Source organism: Convolutriloba macropyga, chromosome 14 (assembly GCF_964194025.1).
Source record: "Convolutriloba macropyga chromosome 14, txConMacr16.3, whole genome shotgun sequence".
Taxonomy (NCBI): Eukaryota; Metazoa; Xenacoelomorpha; order Acoela; family Convolutidae; genus Convolutriloba; species Convolutriloba macropyga.
Window position 1 is genome coordinate 43,103,409 of NC_134481.1, and position 14,331 is coordinate 43,117,739.

Genomic DNA, 14,331 nt, shown 5'->3' on the forward strand with positions numbered 1-14,331 from the left:
GTTTTGTACTGGTTTTGTCTGGTATTGACTGGTTTTTGCAGACAAAAACCCTAGATTTTGCAAATTTCCCGCGTTTTCAGCGTGTCATACTTGTGCATCGCCCAAAAAAGTCACATTCCTTTTGAAAAATTTCAAATTGTATTATGATTTTTGCATGAACAGAGAAAGGAGTTAAAACCGACTGTGCATGTCAAATTCATGGAAAAATTGTTATCTGATTTTATACTGCGACGTCTTTGAGCAAAAACTCTTAGAGTACTATGAAACAGTACTGAAATAAGATGAATCATTACTGGGGTCCGGGTAGCAGCAGGCTTTTCGAATTGCTCATTTGGTCAAAATCATTATGATACACAAACATAATACAAAAACTGTTTGATCAGTACAATTTATTTATATATACAAGCAGTCAATTGTTACAAAACACTCGTAATCGTAACAAACAAAAAGTAAGATATCATTTCACTTTACGTTTACTGTATAATATTACTGCAGTGTTTCAATCAATTTTTAAGCACAATTTACTATATTTTATTTCAATTTTTGGTGCTAGATAAAAAATCTGAAAAAATCTGAATTGACCACAGTTTTGTATCTAGAATAGCAATTATTGTTATTTAGGTATAAATTCTGTGTACCAGAATAAGTACCAGTTTTTGTTAGTTTTGTCAATTTTCCGGTCATTTAATTTTTGTAGTCTAAATCTGATCATTTCATCCTTTCGGAATCGTCAACAAAAGTCGAAGTTTTATCTGTCAAAAGTTTGTTATTTGTTTGTTTCTCGATCGTATCGATTCAATCTTTGTAAGAATTGCAGTCATCAAATTGCCGGCTGAAGTCAGTTGAGTTGGTTTGAGTTGAAGTATTTTGGGGTCACTTAGAAGATATTATTCGCAATGAAGGTCAAAACGGTCACGGCAGCCATCCCCATAGCTTTGGCTGAAACAGTTTTTTTTTCGGAAATTAGTAAACTAAAATTATATCCAAAAGGATAAACATACTCCAAACTAAAAGTATTATGTAGAAATCATTCATGCAATCATTAATTTAGAATTAAACCATGAAATTAAATCTTCAAATTAATTAAATTATTAGATTTGTTGATTTCTTCCTAAAGGTAAAAGTAACATTTTTAATATATTTTGGTAACAATAAATAAGCAACATAAATAACTATAATAACCCAAGCGTAATAAAAAATAAAGTGCTATGAATGAAAATAGACTTCAAAGTTTAAGATAGATCTGGTCATGAATTATTTTCGAGGGAGATTTATCGTTAATTTTTTATGAACCCAATCATGCTGTGTAATTGATAACTCTTTATTCTACCAATTCCCAATTAATTATTTGATCTTTCCCACTAATTCAACCAAATTCTGTCAATTTCCAGTTGAGTGAATAACTCTCTCCCATTAAAACCCAACCCCCCTTGTTCTAGTATATTTCATTACGATGCAGAGGTATACCCCAAAATTTCCGCCTTAGTAAAATTGGCTCGAAAATTAGTTACATACAATGAACGAAATTAGGTGACATCCTTTCGTGTCCGGACAAAACAGTCCCAGACAAAACAGTCCCAGACAAAACAGTCCCAAATTGCAAAATATTCCCACACAAAACAGTCCCAGACAAAATAGTCCCAAGAAACCAGACAAAACAGTCCCAGACAAAAAAGTCCCAAATGAAATATACCTAATGCCATTATACCCAATGTACTTTGAAATGTTCGTTCAATAATTCGACAACAAATTAGCAGTCGCTATTACCCGTATGTTTTAACATACTTAATGGCCATGGCCATGCCTCAGCGGCCCGTAGGACTTGATATGAAACTAGCACAACCGAACATGGGATTAAATTATCCGCTTGTTAAATCGTACGTGTGAGAGCTATTATAATGGCCTTGGGACTATTTTGTCTGGGACTGTTTTGTCTGGATTCTTGGGACTATTTTGTCTGGGACTGTATTGTCTGGGAATATTTTGCTATTTGGGACTGTTTTGTCCGGGACTGTTTTGTCTGGGACTTTTTGTCTGTTCACCCTTCTTTTGTATCTTACTTTTCGCAAAAGGAGTTCCGCCAATTTTGCGAAATAAAAGAACATTCGGTGCGAAAATTAGGTAACAAATCTTGTAGCACGTTTCCGCTCAATTTAGGTATCTATTATTCGCGCGCATTTTGAGCATGCAATAAGCACTTTAATAAAGATTTAATTGAAGCCTTCAAAGCTTTAAAGTGCATTAAATACATGCTACCACAAAAATTGATTTTTTCCCGAAAAACCCCTCGCACATCAAAGACTTTGTATATCAATGTGGGATTGGTTAATTTTAATAAGTAGTAATAAATAGTACTAATAAGTAGAAATAAGTAGTAATAAAGTACTATAAGTAGTAACAAAGTAGTAATAAAGTACTACTAGTAGTAATAAGTTAGGCTTAATTAAATAAGTATTAATTAAGTTAGGCTTAATTGCGGATTATATGCGAAATCGAGCTACATTGCGTGCGAAAAATCAATACATAAATGGAGCGGATGCGTGATACAACTCGCGCGAAAAATAGGTTAATAAGTTTGTACTTGTATTCCGCGGCTAAAATTAGGACACTTTTGCGAAAACGGGAGCCGATATTCCCTTCCATTTTGCCGGTTTCTGCTAAAGTAGCTATTTTCCGCAATATTGTACCACTTTCAATGTATTAACATAGTAAAAACGAACACGAGATACACACATCGGGCATATCTGCCCGTGACGATTTGGGTATACCTCTGCACTGTAATGTTGTGTTAATTGGGGGTGGGTTAAGTTATTTGGCCATTAAGCTGGGTTATTTGGGTTTACGTTTTTTGGGTTACATTAAACGGGGGGGGGGGGGGGGGGTTACGCTATATGACCTGAAATATTAATTGTTAACCTGTTGTAGCGTCGGCCGCTATTTTGAAATTGTACATATCTCCGCTGAGGATCACACAGTCGCCATCGTCATCATCTTCAGCACAAACTTGTGTGAACATGAGATTGTAATCACGGTCTCTTCGCATTCCCTTTACCCAGAAGTAGCAAGATTCCATGTCATCATCGCACATCCTGTCATCATCTGAGACCATTCCTCCCTCGTAGCCTTCTGCCAGATAGTTGTCGTCCGCGTCAGAAAACTGTTCAAATATTGAAATGATGTCACGACAAAATACTCAATATGTTAAATAGCCTAGATATATTTCCTGTCTTCTATCAGGCAATGCAAAACATTATTTGTTCACATCAGCCGATGAAAACAAAAATTTTGCCCAGAGAGAGGGAGAGAGGGGAGTGTGGGGGGGGGGGGGGGTCTTTCGCATCATAGCGTGCCCCCCTAAAATTATAACCCCCGTTATGGTATAGATGCTTTGGGTTAAATGAACATTAAGCTGGGGGGGGGGGGGGGGTATACTGGGAAACATCCGGAAGGGGGGCAGGGGGCAGTCTAGATTAGAAGACTAACTTGATAAGAGTAGGTGAGGTACATTCCCAGGTGACCAGGTAGCTGGGTGGGCATGACTTGAACTTTGCACATCCAATAGCGATTCATCTCATCATAGTCACAGCTGTCGGAAACCTTAGTAGCATTCAGGTCAAACATCATCTCAGTGAAGTCCATTGATGACGTCATCATTGTGTTGCTCACTTTAGACATTCCACTAGCTTCAGAGATGTAAGTCTTCGCGTACATCTTGACTGTGAAATCGTCGTTTGATTGGAAACTCGACACGTCAATACATTTGATTCCACTATCTTCCTGTAAAACCACAGTTAAGAATAGGGATCTATTCTGCCCCCCCCCCCCCCCCCCCCCAGTGTTTTTATGACCCCCAGTTACAAATTATATGTTGTTTTATAGCACGTTACTATGTAAGAAAATTGCACGTGCGCCTGGCGGTCATAAAAGATATATGCTCACTAAGCTGGGGGGGCCAAAACAGAATAGATCCAAGAATAGTTACCTCAGAAATCAGAATCAAATCAAAGAATCTTTCGAGAATAATCGGAAATTTTTGTTTGTTTTTTTTTTTGAAAAATGGTACTTACAGAAATCCAGCTCTGTTTTTATAAATTAAAGAAACTAAAATATTGCGACAAATTTTAAACGATGGAGAAAATTTATGGCAAAACTGATCATTTTGAAGAAAAATAGCAAGAATTTGGTTTAATTTATAATCTTGATTGAATATATTTTTTTTTATTATTGAGAAGTCGCTCAATTTTAACCTCTGCGCTCTCATTTTTTAAAAATATAGGAAAAATTGCTAACGATCTACAAAAGCAGAGATAATTGATCACATCTTCTAGAATAGTTGAAAATAAACATGCGTGTAATTTGCGCAAAATAATCAATTCTATCGCAAGTTTCTCTTTTATAACGCGAAAATTTACGTATAAACCGATTACTAAAAACGTGTATTACATGCTTAAAGCCCCCCATTAAATTGATTAATAACTTCTACCGACTGTGTAACTATTAACTAGATTATTGGGCTAAGTTAGGGTATTTTTTTGTATTTGATTTCTGAGGGAAAACTGCTGAAAACGCTGAATAGCGTCGGCAAGTGACAAAAATTGCAAATCATAAACTCCAGAATAATGGGTTTAATCTTTTTAATTACTGACCGTGGGTAATTTTTGGCCAGAATTGGGGTTAGCAATAATGTGACCCGCGTCGAGGTTTGGTAAAAAAAACTATGTAAGATTAGCGGTGAATAGCGGTGAAAAAAAAATTTTTTCACCGCAAAGCGCCCGCATCTTTTAGCGTTGAATGTGTTCATAGCGGTGAATTTTTGTAAGATTAGCGCTGAATTTAGCGGTGAATTTTTATAAGATTTGCAACTTTTAGCGTTGATTTTTTTTTTCACAGCATTAGCGGTGAAAAACTTTTTTTTTCACCGCTTGGTTTTTTTTCACCGCATTGATCGCATTGAGCGCAAATTTTACATTTTTTACTCAAATTCACCACAATTCTTACATATTTTAGCGATTTTTAGCGGTGACACCTCGACCCGGGAACGAGAAAGATGTTTGCATTGAGCACAATGAACAAACTTACCGCAATGAACGCGGTGAATGTACAAACTTACATCACAACCAACTTCAATTGTGGCGGATTCCGTGTTTGGGACACCGGAAGCCACCACCTCTTCGATAGAGATGACGATCCGGTTGTAGTATGTCGTGTCTTTGGACACAGACCAGAGAACGCAGACGTGATCGCCAGTTCCATTCTTGGACAGAACCGCCATCGAGGCCGTCCCGTTCAGGTTGCTGGGCAGGTCTGCACAACAAACCCTAGTTGAGGAGTTTTCGGGGAAAAATCATTAGAAACTAGTTGAAATTTTTTTAAAAATATATTCAATCAATTCACAGCCCCCCCCCCCCTCGTTAATGTTCATTTTTGTAAAATCAATGGAGCTCTGCTTAACCTGAACTTTGAAGATGAATGAAATTAGTTTGGAACAAAACTTTGAATAAAAACAGCTGAATAAATATATTGTTCAACTAAATTTCATTACTTAAAGCTGATCTAAACTTGAATGATATGAGATTTTGTGGTGAAATATAATTTTATGCAACCTGATGAACTTGAGTACCTGTGACGTATGACATGAGTAAAGCCGGGTTCGGAGTGTTGACATTTATTGTTGCACCCCCCGTGCTGTTAGTCACAGTACCCCCAGTAATCGTCAACAGGTAGAATGTTCCGGGGTCTAGATTGCTAAACTGGATTGTTTCTGTATCGAGAGGACTTTGACCGTTGTTTTTGACCTTTTCAGATTTCATGGGGTAGATGGTTGCCTCTGTGGTCAGAGACCCCGACTGCAAGGTGTTGAGGTCGTCAGTGACAGATACCACGACGCCCGTAATTGAGTTTGTGCCAGTTGTCCCGACAGTCGTGATCGAAATGTCACCCACGCTCTGACATTGGGCTACTGAAAACAAACCCTGATTTAAAAAACAAACACTTAACATGCTCCAAATGTAACAAGAAAAAAAACATAGCAGGACAAGTCCTGACGTACAATTCAAAGAATTTTCATTGACTAAACAGAAAACTAGACCTAGAACAGACTATGAATGGTTTGGAAAAACCATTTAGAAAAAAATCCGATCCAAAAAATCGAAAAAACAGTAAAAAATCAAAGTGAAATTGCCGCATGTGAACAAAAAACCACTACCGATAAAGCGAATTTTTGTTCAAACACCGTATTCTCACTCTACTTTAAAATTAGAGCGAAAAAATTTCACGCCGCAAAACCACTCGCTTTTTCGCTCCATTTCCTGTTTCGGCGTGACCAAAATCACTACTCCAATTTGACTTCAAAAATCATGAAAATGTGTGAACAGACCTTAAAAAAAAAGACAGCGCCCCAATACAATTCAAATTCTTTGAATTGTAAAAAGCTAATATTGTATGTAATGTGTCTCGCTATATCAAAAAATAGTTTCGCAAAATTTCATAATTCTGCTGAATTTAAGTTTATAATTCCAAGCTTTTGAATTGAATTATTAACTATATTTATTTGAAGCAATTTGTCACCCAACTTTTTAAAAAATTAGTAGAAACTGTTTCCTTTGTCCAGGTAAATATTGACTCTCAATAATTGATTTAACTACACAATTTTAATGGAACTCGTCAATAGTTTTGCCTCTTATTAGGCTCGACAGACCACTACCAGCGCAAAAGAAGGAATTTTGTTCTGCCATAAGACATCTTATAGGACTCTTAGAAACAGACGCCAGACATCTTACAAGTGAAAGGAAACAAATCTAAAAAGAGCTTCTGGTTTCAAGCTGAATTTTTACAATAAACAATATTGACTCCCTTTGACGGCCTTGAAACAAAACAAAACGACAACATTGAAAAATGAATTTTAAAAACTTCTGTTCAGATGGATCACATCGCATAATTTTCTTTAAAAAATTCGTCAACCTTTTTTAAACAGTTTGACGTCGTTTATTTTGACATTTTTTGAAGACTTTCTTTATTGCAAACATTTTGCTAAAAATCAAACTTGGAAACATTGAGCTGAAAAATAAATACTTGTCTGAATTGTTTTGTGAATCAAAATTGGAACAAAAAAGGCGTCATTTATTTTTGCATTCTCAGATATACTATGAGTTTAGTTGCATATGAGTTAAAAGATTTTTTTCTATATATTACGTAAGTCAGAATAAAATCATAAAACGCAGAGCATGCTTTGCAGCCTTTCCAAATTTGAACTAAGTTAGAACCCTTACTTTCACAAATATTGGCGTACCAACATGGTTGTAACCATAATATAAAAACATGGTTTTTATTACGCGAGTCCCGAGTCGAAAACAGAAGTTAATCTTGTAAGATCTTGCAAGATTCTTACAAGATTCTTACAAGACGTTAAATCTTACAAGATTCTTACAAGATCTTACAAGATTAATTATTTCTTACAAGATTCTTACAAGATTAACTTTTTCTAACAAGATTTTTAGAAGATTAAAATTTTGCAAGATTCTTTTTTAAACAATAGCCTAGAAACCTAGTTAAAAAGCGCCCAACAATAGCCAAAAAAAGACCTATCCTACGCTGTAGGAACACAAACCGACAAAAAACGTCCTGCGTCCTATCCTGTAGCGTAAAAATTTTCGGCAAGATTAAGAATTGAATTTAAAGAAAAAATAAAAAAGCGTCATAAGAAAAACAAAGGCATCGTATTTTGCCCACTGTTTTGGACTCGGAGAAATTTTACTTGATTGAATGCCTTTTTAATACGTAATTTGTATCTCTTTAAAAAGGTCTTTTGCTGCATATGTCTTCATGGTAAGCTAATTTCTCCTTTTTTTGTTGGATTTAAAGTGGATTTCAGTTAAACAAAAAGTAATTGAGCAGAAGAAAGCGAGAAAATGTTATCCCATTTTGTTCTGATAATATCTTGTCATCAAAACAATTCCGTTCTTCCACATCTTTGATCTATGATAATGTATGTGGAATTAAACTGGGCGGTCATCATATATCCTTTTAAATAAAAAAAGATGAAACACCGATTGTTGGGTTTCAGCCAGTGAGCTATAGTGACCAAAGCAAATTCGAATCTTTTCCGTTTGTAGCCCCCTCCAGCTTAGTGGGCGCATATTATTTGCACCCCCCCCCCCCGACGCACGTGCAAAGTTTATTCTTCCAATTTAACTTTTGGTTGACGGTAAACGGTTCGCGAAAATAACTGTTTTTGATGGAGCATTAACTACTCCGTAACTTCAAAAATTTTAATTAGAAATGAAATAAGAGTTTACAAATTCAAGTCTCAAATTTTGTATACAGGTTTTGCCATTTGCAAATATATGCAAAATCGATCTACAATTTGCGAAGTTTGTAAATATTTATTATTTTGACATCAAATTTTGAAGACGGCAGATTCTCACTAAATTTTCCCAATTTCTGCAAATTAAATAAAATGAAAATTACCCTGGAATGTAAAAGCCGCTACGATAAAACTTAAAATTAGTTGAACCATTTTTATTTGTATTTTTTGTTAAATGTTCTTTTCCAACTTTGTCACTCTTCAACAATAGAAAAAGTGAAAATAACAAGCTTTTATTTATTTTTGGTTAATTAAAAAGTTTATCAGTTTAGAGCTAGCTATTCACACTGTGTGCGTGCACTTTAATTTAGTTTAGTTTTAATTAATTTGAATTCAAGAAGCAGTTTTTAACTTCGAAACAATCCAAAATGCCAAAAACCTTTGAAACCTCTTCAAATAAATACTGTTCAACTGAGAAGAAATTTCTATAATGTAATTAAATAAAGCAAATAAAAATTGGAATACTTTTTTGTGTGCATACCTTTCATATTTTGTTCACTTAATCTTCAGTTTTGTTCACTTCACTGCCTTAAGATCGAACGTTGACATTTCAATTTTCACTCTTTTATTTTGGAGATTTACTTTTTAATTTGAGTTGAAAAATTCCACTGTTTAAAAAGTTAATTGGCAACGATCGTTGTTATAAATTAATGACCATTTTTGACAGAAGGCGGATTAATTTGAGAGTAATTGATGTGGTTGAATTATGGTACTTCTTACTCATGTGACAAAATATGAATCACCAAAGGTGCCCATAGTTTGAGAGGGTGACCACATGAAAATGCGAGGGGGAGGGAGGTGGAGGGGTGATTTAAAAATAATAATAATAATTTTCGTTCCTGCGTAATCGCAGCGGAACAGCATTAGCGGCCTGTTCTCAGCTGCCCTTTTTCTTATTTCCATAGCGTAATTTTATGGTTAAGACCGCAATTAACTTCGACTTTTTCATACGTAAATCCACGGTCTTTTCATGAGTCGACCTCTCAAGTAAGGGATAAATTCAAAAGATAGAGAATCAATTTGACATTATGTTGCAACTCGGGGAGGAAAATTTCGGACCTTTATGTTAAATGTAGATGTGCTACATTTTCGCAGAAAAGTCCGATATTCTGTCAAATAATGAGCCCAGGACAGTAAATTATGAAAATTTGGGCATTTTGCAGCCAACTCAGCGTTTTCTCACAAAATTTAAATTATAAAAATGCACCGATTGCTTCACCCGTTATAATTAGAGAACAAAATGAACAGAGGTTAATTTTGGTTATTGTTTAAAATTTTCTCTTTAAAAGCATGTGCAAAAATTTGGGATACTTTTGGAAGATCTAGATTCATGGTACTTGACATTTCATGCAACGCAATTTGCAAAAAGCCTAGATCTGTACCATATTATAGAAAGCCAAATTTTTCAAGCCAGTGTATCGAGTAATATTACGCTTGATTGGTTGGTTGAATCACTATAAAGACACTAACTAAGACAATAGCACAGTGAGATTGCACCAGAGAGCTGTAAAAGATTTCAGGGTTGTATTGTTTATAGCGCTGCTCTATCTGAACCAGGTTTTGAAAAAATGGATCTAGATTTTTCTTAGTTTGTGGAGATGACATCTTACCTCGTTGATACAGGTGTCCGTCTCTTCCTGCATCGTTTTGTTGCGCCTAGTTTTTTCCCCTTGTTGGCAAATCTGTCCGGAGAATAATTCAATAAGTTTTGAGGTAACAATCTGTGGGCAAAATCTCGCTCACCGAAGAGACATTTTAGGCCGACAAATCAAATCAACGGCCTTACTATGCGTTATCAAAAATAAACAAATGAAACTGACTGATAAATTGGAAATCGCAGTCTGGATTCAGAATGATAGCTGTTTATAACAAAAAAAATCAAAGCAGAGGTGACAGAAAAAAGAAACAAATATTGCAGTAACAGTCAAAGAATTAAAGAAATATTTCACAATCTTAAGGTTTCATTTTTCTGCTCAACAAACCAGATTTTTTGCAAAAAAACGATGTGGAAAATGAGATTTTGTGTTGAATTTCAGTACCTGGTTACAGTCATCACTATCTAATATAGGGTATAATTGTTTTTTTTTGACTGGAGTAAAAAAAACAAACGATTTGTTAGCTGTGGCTGCTCAAGAAGTATAGCTATACTTTTATTCGCCAAACTTAACAAATAATGTTGCCATATTGGGACGCTACCAGATTACGGGTTGTAGCATCGCAGATATGGAAAAGGTGCTCCTTCTAAACATTCATAGTCGTTTAATGTGATGTTTCATACTACATGCCAACTGGCATAGCTTTTTTGTTTGATTCACTATACGAAGACCCTAGCACAGTAGGATTGAAACGTTTTTAGTTACCTTCATATACACTGCTACCTTACATATCTTTTAACTCATGAAAACAGATAGATAGTAATTTTTTGATAACACGAAACATGACTGATGGAAATCATGTCTCGCTTGAAAGAGGTTTTCATAGGTATTTTGGTACAAAACAAATTGACAAACTTGCAAGTAATGCTGCTTGACTGAGAAAGTTTTCATTTTGTTGGTTGAGAAGGAGTTTCCAACGCCAATCAAAAACAAACATGAAAAATAAGTGCACTGTATTCTCGAGTAATCTGAGCAGCGATGAGATCCCTTCAGAGTCTGCATACATCATTGCTTGTCATACTAAAAACAGCAGCCAAACTTTTTCGGGTTTAAATATTCAGCCTTTGAGATTCCATCATACTGACGTATTAGTTTTCCTTGATATAATAGACCAAGAACCTGATGAGATTGCCTCAACTGAGACATGGTTAAAGATAGTGACCAACTTCACGACTACGATCTACCAAATTATCAGATATCAGTATCAAAACCGAGAAAAAAGCTAAGCGACAATCGGGCGGAGAATTTTTTTACATTGGAGATAATCTTCAATATACAATACAGGACTGTGTAATTAACAGACCTCTGGTCTTGAAGTTTACTAGTTTTGAATCGAAGCTGTTAAATGTTCTCATTCTTTGAAATTTTCCAATGAGGAAAGTCTAATCATTGGAGACTTCGACCATTTTAGAGAGAGAAAAAACTACAAAAGAATATGAGAATTTTTTGAGGTCCTATGATTTCCAAGTGAAAATCACAAGATTCACCAAAAACTTAAAGAAATGTTTTGATCTTGTTATCACAGAAGCAAACATTAAAAATTAAATCATATCGAAAACAATAAGGAATTGTTTTATGCCAACTGCTGAAGTTACTGCAAAAAACATAAACATTAAAAACATTCAATCATCAGTATTCATGCAAAATTTGAAAACAATCGAAACAGACAAAGAACCGAATCTTTATTCTATATTAGACCAGAATATCAAAAAAATTGCTAAGAAATTGAATACTAATGATTTTAAAAGAACAATGATCAAAAAATCATTAAAAGTTTGAACAATTTTGCGAAAAAAGGCATTCAGAACAAAAGATACCACTAAATCTGCAAGCTGGATTATAAATGAAATAAGAAAAGCCATTGTAGACAAACTGTTTCAAAAAGGATGGCAGATTTTACTTTAAAGGATCAAATTAGCTATAAATAAACGCGAAATAATGTATCTAATCTTATAAAAAGTGGAAAACTAGACAATAAATTCAAGAAATTGGCAAAAATTCAATCTCAAAAAAGTCTCATTGGACACTAAAAAGTCCCAAAACATCATCGAATTACCAATCTTGATGACTCGAAAAATTTGCATTGTTTCAGGAGATCTTAAATTGTCTTAGAAATTTGATAACAAGAACAGCAGCCAGCACATCCAAAATAGTGAAAAAAACGATAGTTCTTCGACAAATGAAACAGATGTTATAAAATTATTGAAGCAACTGAAAAGCAAGAAAAGTAGTGGTCATGATGACATCTCAAATGAAAGTTTGAAGTGCTGTTCTCCCATTATTAAGAGTGATCTTGGAAAAGCCGCAAACTATTTTTTGCTAGAGCGGGTTTTGCTAGGTTAATTAAAAATAGCCAAAGTAATACTTTTATATAAACCAGAAAATAAGATTCATCCTGTTGGATACAGACCTATTATATTAATGACGAAAATATTTAATATTTTGGAGAAGATCTCCCTGAAGAGGATGATAAAATTTTGTGTAAAGAAAAATTAACTAGCTTACAATCAGTCTGACGTTAGATCAAAGAAAAAGATCAGATGAGCAAAGAAAAATTTGCTAGCTTACAATCAGTCTGCTAGCTTACAATCAGTCTGAAAATGTCATCTATGCATGACATTGCCCAATAACGGAATTTATTAGGTAATTGCTAACAAGTCAACACGGCAAGCTAGTTTTATTGACAAAAGAAAGCTTTCGAAATATTAGATCACGATATGTCATTACTTAAACTAGACAAATATGAACTCGGAGTTTCAATATCAGACCCAATGAAGAGTTATTTAACTTTGCTCACCCGGTTTATAGGTGGAGGATGCAAAACGACAGATTAATTAGTACTTTGTATATCAATGATCTCTCCACAAACTGTAAGGAAAGAACTTTAGTAAATTTCTTAACTGATACTACTTGTGAAAGACATTAAGGAAAATTATTTGCTTTTATAATTGGACGTTGAAAAAGAATCCAATACGTTCCAGTACTAACAAATAAACAAATAATAATGACAAAGTTGTCCCTCTAAATTTTGAGATACCCATATAAGAAAAACTAAATCTCAAGGACATTGCTCTGGGTTGCAAAACATCACGTAATTAATCAGTAATCTACATTTATAAAAAATTTAACGTTCCGTGAAAAAATTGATAGCTACAACGAAAAATCATTTGAGCAATTGTTTCGGGAAAAAATGAATCCCTTGGTGTTCGACTAATTGATAACAAGATAACTACTGTTTACGAACTATTTGTGATTGAACTTCATAAGTAACTTACCAAACGATTAGGGTCCAAATCTCGGCTACAATACATAATTCTGCGAAGCTTAGCAGTCACTAAAAAACAAACGAGATAGTGTTGAAGAGGCCTACTTCCGCAACCAGTTTCAAATACTACAAAAAACAAAAAACTCTTTAGTTAACTTGTAGGAAAAACATATAGTTTGCTAAAACAACTGATTTTGTTATCCGAAAATCATCAAAATTTTAATTGTCAAGTGAGAGCTCATATATCAAAAATAAGTGAGCTTTAGTTTATAGATAAAAGGAAGTTTTTTACCATGTATTACTATTTTTTTTGATGCGCCTGAGCAAGATGACATAAATTTTTTTTGGGTTTATTATACTTTTTTGCATATATGGGAGCAGCCTTGAAGATCAATTGTGCTCTTTTTGTTTAGGTTGTATTTGCGTATGATTGTTTGAGATGGTATTTGCTATCAAATACAGTCCAATTGAATTAACTCTTCTATTCTATTCTTTTCGGACATAAATGAGCCTGGGTAAGCATGTATTTTCAGCAGGGAATTCCGTTCATTAAAAATGCAGTTTTAAGCCATTTTTTTAGCGTCTTATAACCTTGTTCGTTTACAACCTTTGCAATATTCTCAACGTGCATACGTGAGTAGGGCTAACACTTACAAACCATGGAGGCAAACATATCGTTATACAAATTGATTTTAGCTGCAGTTTCTGTTGTTTTTAGGCTGTTTTGCGACGTGTAAAGATTTATAATCAGATATAGCCAAAGTGGCAGGTATTCAACTCATAGCTTTACTATGTGTACTACTCATATCCTCCGATAGTACTTTTTTTTACAGTTTTCCCTATGCATCTCGAATACCTTCATTCAAAGGAAGCTGTAACAGCAAACAATGTGCTTTAACATCCAAATTCAACCTTTCCTTTTTCTTGGTTGTTATATGGTATCTTCTACTAAAAAGTGGCGATATCGAAATAAACCCTCGACCAGTTTCGCCATATGCACTTATGATGAAAAAGTTAAATTTATTGGATTCCAGAATAAAAAATCTACA

At 34.5% G+C, this 14,331-nt stretch overlaps 1 protein-coding gene and 1 long non-coding RNA gene across 2 annotated transcripts in view; one reads left to right on the forward strand and one right to left on the reverse strand.

Annotated features, from left to right (window-relative positions):
• LOC142353082 (uncharacterized) overlaps positions 1–5,172 on the forward strand; it is a 34,044-nt gene extending 28,872 nt beyond the window's left edge. Inside the window, exon 4 of the long non-coding RNA XR_012761024.1 lies at positions 5,008–5,172. This is a non-coding gene — a long non-coding RNA (uncharacterized LOC142353082). The remainder of the gene's footprint in view (positions 1–5,007) is intronic.
• LOC142353482 (uncharacterized) lies at positions 375–8,656 on the reverse strand. The gene is made up of 6 exons (XM_075405738.1): positions 8,467–8,656; positions 5,621–5,959; positions 5,111–5,304; positions 3,484–3,777; positions 2,917–3,157; positions 375–939 (listed from the first exon to the last, which is right to left on the reverse strand). Exons 1-6 carry the CDS (start codon positions 8,513–8,515, stop codon positions 878–880), a joined length of 1,179 nt encoding a protein of 392 aa, XP_075261853.1. The 5' UTR covers positions 8,516–8,656; the 3' UTR covers positions 375–877.
• Between the last annotated feature and the right edge of the window lie 5,675 nt (positions 8,657–14,331).

Excerpts from the sequence above, each read along its gene's own strand:
- LOC142353482 (XM_075405738.1), bottom strand. The coding sequence starts at position 8,515 with ATGGTTCAACTAATTTTAAGTTTTATCGTAGCGGCTTTTACATTCCAG. Across the intron at positions 5,960-8,466 it reads AGCGGCTTTTACATTCCAGG|TAGCCCAATGTCAGAGCGTG; the intron begins GTAATTTTCATT and ends GTTTGTTTTCAG. Across the intron at positions 940-2,916 it reads AGCGGCCGACGCTACAACAG|CCAAAGCTATGGGGATGGCT; the intron begins GTTAACAATTAA and ends AAACTGTTTCAG.